General features: G+C 42.6%; 1 protein-coding gene across 1 annotated transcript in view; it reads right to left on the reverse strand.

The window, feature by feature from the left end:
- DHX33 (DEAH-box helicase 33) overlaps positions 1–5,838 on the reverse strand; it is a 27,874-nt gene that overhangs the window by 13,581 nt on the left and 8,455 nt on the right. Inside the window, exons 5-6 of the mRNA XM_003791232.3 lie at positions 2,309–2,494; positions 1,217–1,328 (exon numbers count right to left, since the gene is read on the reverse strand). Coding sequence (XP_003791280.2) covers positions 1,217–1,328; positions 2,309–2,494 — 298 coding nt within the window. The remainder of the gene's footprint in view (positions 1–1,216; positions 1,329–2,308; positions 2,495–5,838) is intronic.

Consider the following 5,838-nt stretch of genomic DNA (forward strand, 5'->3'; position numbering starts at 1 on the left):
GTAGCATCAGCAGTTTTGGCTGAGATCACAGATGGCAAACAACCCCAGGGTGCCTAGAACTGAGAGTTGCCCGGGATGCAGAACTTTCAGTGTTAAACCTGGGACAGCTTCCAGATGCTAGGACAGTTGGTCATACTGCTAATCAACGAATCAGACATTGAATGCCTCAAGTCATTTGTGTGCTTTATCTCCCCTCCTAGTTCTATTATAAAGCAAAGATAATGGGATGTCTGCTTTCTAGGAGTAAATGAGATTCATTTCCTTTTTTTTGAGACAGAGTCTCAGTCTTTCACCCTGGGTAGAGTGCCATGGCGTCATAGCGCACATTAACCTCAAACTCAAAACTGCCTGGCTAGTTTTTCTATTTTTAGTAGACACAGGTTCTCACTAACTCCTGGGCCCAGGCAATCTACCTGCCTACAGGTGCCCACCACAACACCTGGCTATTTTTAGCAGCAGGGTCTTGCTCTTGCTTAGGCTGGACTCAAACCTGTGAGCTCAGGCAATCTACCTGCCTCAGCGACCAGAGTGCTAAAATGACAAGCATGAGACACTGCACCTGACCAGGGAATAATCATTTCATCAGCCTCAAATCCTCTGTGGAATAAAGCAAAGTATAAAACACACGAGTGAGGGCGGTGCCTGTGGCTCAAGGAGTAGGGCGACGGCTCCATATATTGGAGGTAGCAGGTTCAAACCCAGCCACAGCCAAAAAAAAAAACCACACGAGTGAAAATGACTGTGAGTCAGCTTCCCACTGTACCTTCTTAGGAGACAGCTAGTATTTCACTTCCATCTCTCACTTCATCCCAAGGGAACTGCTTCATTCTAGGAAGTCTGGGCCACAAATCAGCCACACTGAAACACAATTTCTGATGACAGCCTTTGTTTGGATCCAGCTGTCCCTGACCTCAGAGCCATCAGTCTGTGTAACTTCTGGTGTGTGTGTGGGGCTTCCAGACCTCTGCCCAGATCTCTGACCCTCTGTTCCCAAGTTTGCTAAACCTGAACTCTTCTTTCCTGCCTTGACTCTTATCCACATATCTGCCTCAAGATTCCTTTCTGGACTTGACTTGTGTATTGTCTCATGGTGCCTGCCACTCAGATTTCACGTGGTCACAAATATAAAATGCTCACTTGGTGGAAAACTGTGGGACTAGTATGAGTGGTTGCTCGCTATACATAGGAGAGACATTCATGAGCTACAAATTCTCACCAGGGTTATACTTCTTTGCTTTAACCATGCCAGTGTCAACTACATATTTTATTCCTGTAATGGTTATGGAGGTTTCAGCGATGTTGGTTGAAATGATCACTTTGCGATAGCCCTAAAAGGAGGAAGAAAACCAGAAAGCTGTATGATACATGTATGATTCAGCAGTGTTAAAACATTCTCACCATTAATTTCCACAGTTCACTCATGACCAAGAAAAGATGATTCTGTTATTAATGGCAGTCATTAACATTAATGGCGGGCCACTAATTGGGCAGGTGCAGAAAGAAAGCTGCAGTCCTAAAGATTAATTTTAGGTGATGAGATGCAATGGAACAAACACAGGACTCAGAAACAAGCAAATACGGGTTGGAAACCCAGCCCTGCCAGTTACTTACTGAGTGCCCATAGAGCAATTGTTACTTTCCCTCTTGGGGCTTCAGTATCCCCAGGGGGTCATAAGCTACCTTGCTGGTTCCCACAGGGATGAGAGACACTGTAAGCTTTAGTACAGTGCCAGCAGCTGAGGCCCACAATAACAGCACAATGGACAAACGTGGTTTATGTTGGCCCTTAGAGCAGTCACCTGTTTACCTTTCAGCTTTTGCTTTTGAATCTCCCTCACCCAGCAACTTGGTAACTATTTCTCTGGGGTGTTTTGTTTTGTTTTTCCAAGAAATTAGGGTATTACTCTATCACCCAGCTGGAGTGCAGTAGCACGGTCATAGTTCACTCATCCTCAAGCTTCTCGGTTCCTGCCTCAGACTCTTGAGTGCCTGGGACTGCAGGCATGTACCACAACTTCTTACTAATTCTATTTTTTTCTTGTAGAGACAGAATTTCACTATGTTGTGCAGGTTGGTCTTGAACTATTGGCCTCAAATGACCTTCCCACCTCAGCCTCCTGAGCCACTGGGATTACAGGTGTGATCGACTGAGCCCAACTGTTTCAGTTTTTAGCAAAGGAGAGCTATATCTGTAGCTGAGCACTATATTCCAGCACCTTCTCAACTAGTTGATCTGGTATCTGAACATCTCATACCATATACCTTATCTGGAGCCTGATGACAAGCACAGGAAAGGTGGTACACTCACCTTTGGGGCCCCTTGGAAGACACGGAGCTGCTGTGCATAGGGCAGAGAGGCATACAGAGGAAGGACCACCATTGAGGGGCAGCCATCTGGAAGGTGCTTTGCAATGTCTCGGCAGGTCTTGCTCATTGCTTCAATCTCCTCCTGACCTGTCAGGAACACCAGGATGTCCTGAGAAGAAGGGGCTTCCTATGAGAAAGAAAGAGTGGGATTACTAGGAATTGACAGAAGTACAGGTTGCACAAAAAAATGTAATGGCCATTGATGATGCCTCCCAGAGTTACTTTTTGTAACTGTGGAGAGGAAAAGAGTCTAAATGATAATGTCTCCTAGGGAGACACCCCTACCAGCAAAGTATGAAACTAACATGTGTAAGTTAGCTGGCTTAAAAAGCATTAAGGAAATTCTAAAGGAAAATCACTAGATTGCTTTTGTAACAAGAATACCATGAAAAGCACAATCAGAAAAGCAGATAAAATATGCATGAAACATCTTTCCTTACATAAGCATCTTGAAAGATGAAGCTGACAAAACAGAAGACTACCGGAAGTAGTCACTTCTACTAGAAAAGGGGCCTTTATTTAATGCCATCAAAAACATTCACACATTCAAAAAAGTAACCTATATTAAAAAAAAAATATGCTATACTTTTGCATCTGCTTAAGAACACTGAGGTTAACTGGGTTCTTCATCTTCAGAGGGAATAACATTCAAGTATTAAAGACATACCTATTTATCTGACCCTTCCTTGATATCTGTTCAGATACATTAATCTGCTTAATGTAAAGTACTTGATGGCAAAATAATTTTTAAAAGTTTAATAATAATTATGTGTGTTTATATATATGTAAAAAAATACGTATTTGTATGTTGCGATTTTTGTTTTTAGCTCAGTATTAACAGGTCAAATGATCAGAGATATATACAGACAGGACAAAAAGTGAAAATTTCATTGGTGGGAGAAATTGTCAAAGCTATCATGAATGCACCGGCAGCCATCATTTGTAAAACATTTTCAAGCTTGCTTTATGACCTTTATGACTGATCTTTTATTCTTCCCCAAATACTATCAAAATGATAGTAAAAGTCATTGTTCCAGAAAGACAAAGAAAATGGGCAATTGAGAGGGTTCAATCTGTTTTTAAAAGATGGGTTAAATGCTTTGGCCGGGCAGGGGAAGTGACAATGAGCCAATTTCCCTGGAGAAGTAAGAAAAGCTCAGAATTTGGGAGAGCAAGGTGTGTTGTGGGAGAGTGAAAACCTGGGCTTTGCCTCAAAGTCTGTGTACATTGTAGTTAAATCCCAGGTTCCTTCTATGCAGTGTAAGCCAGGAGGCTAGGAAGTCATGGGGTACCATAATGGGCTTCACCACAAGACAATGGCAAAGGGAAGACTCAATGTGACAGCTGCACAGAGGCCACATAGAGCCACCTATTCCAACTGGAAAAGCAGCACAATAAACTCTGGGAAAAGATGGACCATGTTTGAACACAGAATAAATATTTATTGAAATACGAGAGATGCTAACATTATTTGGGGAAAAATTAGCCATACCTACATAGGAAACTTAACATAACTGTGTTGTCCAAGAAACAAGGTATAGGGATGGTATACTGCTAGCAATGTATGATCATAATGTTGTGAATATGATACAGTATTTAATTATTTATTTATTTTGAGACAGAGTCTCACTCTGCTGCCCAGGCTAGAGTGCCATGGTATCAGCCTAGCTCACAGCAACTTCAAACTCCTTGGTTGCAGTGATCCTCCTGCCTCAGCTTTCTGAGTAGCTGTGACTATAGACACCTACCAAGATGCCTGGCTAATTTTTCTATTTTCAGCAGAGACAGGCTCTTGCTTTTCCTCAGGGTGTGTTGAACTCAAGTGATGCCCCCGCCTCGGCCTCCTAGATAGAGTGCTAGGGTTACAGGTGTGAGCCATGGCATCTGGTCATAATACTGAATTTTGTTTATTTATTTATTTTGAGATAGAGTGTCATTATGTTACCCTTGGTAGAATGCCATGGCATCACAGCTCACAGCAACCTTAAACTCTTGGGCTTAAGCGATTCTCTTGCCTCAGCCTCCTGAGTAGCTGGGACTACAGGTGCCCACCACAATGCCCGGCTATTTTTTTATTCTAGTTGTCATTGTTGTTTAGCTGGCCCAGGCTGGGTTCAAACCCGCCACCCTCTGGCACCATAACCACTGTGCTACGTGAGACGAGCCCATAATATTGGATTTTAAACACTGTATGGGGCAAGTTGTAGTCCCAGTTACTCAGAAGGCTGGGGTGAGTGAATGGTTGTGTTGGGCAACACGGAGAGACCCCCAACTCAAAACAAACAAATAATAAATATTGTGGGGCTGGACCTGATGGCTTACACCTATAATCCTAGTACTCTGAGAAGCTAAGGCTGGTGGATTGCTTGAGCTCACAGGTTCAAGACCAGCCTGAGCAAGAGCGAGACCCCCATCTCTAAAAATAGCCAGATGTTGTGGCAGGCACCTGTAGTCCCAGCTACTTGGGAGGCTGAGGGAAGAGAATCGCTTGAGCCCAAGAGTCTGAGGTTGCTGTAAGCTATGACACTATAACACTCTACCAAAGGCGACAAAGTGAGACTCTGTCTCCAAAAAGGAAAAGATATATATATATATATGTATAGTGAAAACAAAATATATATATACACATACATATACACATATACATATATATAATGATAGAACTATGTCACAGAGGACAGAGGAAAGAGGGACTAGGAAGGGGCATTTCTAAATCTTCATCACTTATGCTCAATGATACAGTGTGTTAGACAATAAAAGAAATGGAGAGCAAAACATGTGAACAAAAAACATCCTCATCACCATGGTAAGAAATTATCATATAATGCCTGATATCGGTAACTCAAGAAGTAGTGGTATAAGCAGGGTATTTTAGAAATATAAAAGTAATGGGCGGCGCCTGTGGCTCAAAAGAGTAGGGCGCTGGCCCCATATGCCAGAGGTGGTGGGTTCAAACCCAGCCCCAGCAAAAAAAAAAAAAAAAAGAAAGAAATATAAAAGAAATACCCAGAGGAAACAGCTAAGGGATTGAAAGTAGGGACCCTAAAGAGCAGGAATCTATGATGGGGAAGGGAAAGCAAGTGCTATTATTTTATTATAGCCTTTTAATATGAATTACTTGACTTTTTAAAAATTTAAACTCCATACACATAACTTAGTTTAAAATAAAAATGGCCAAGCCTAGTGGTTCATGCCTCTAATTGCAGTACTTTGGGAAGACAAACTCCTGAAAGGAGAGGAGTTTGAGACCAACCTGGGCAATGTAGCAAGCAAGACCCTGTCTCTTAGCCAGCTGTGGTGCCTCACACCTATAATCCTAGCACTCTAGAAAGCTGAGACAAGTGGATTGGTTGAGCTCAGGAGTTCATGACCAACCTGAGCAACAGCAAGACTGGGTCTCTACTAAAAAAAAGAAAAAAAAACCTAGCCAGGGAACATGATAGGTGCCTGTAGTCCCAGCTACTGGGGAGG

This window comes from Otolemur garnettii, unplaced genomic scaffold, assembly GCF_000181295.1.
Source record: "Otolemur garnettii isolate 467f Iridium unplaced genomic scaffold, OtoGar3 scaffold00046, whole genome shotgun sequence".
In the NCBI taxonomy this organism is placed as follows: domain Eukaryota; kingdom Metazoa; phylum Chordata; class Mammalia; order Primates; family Galagidae; genus Otolemur; species Otolemur garnettii.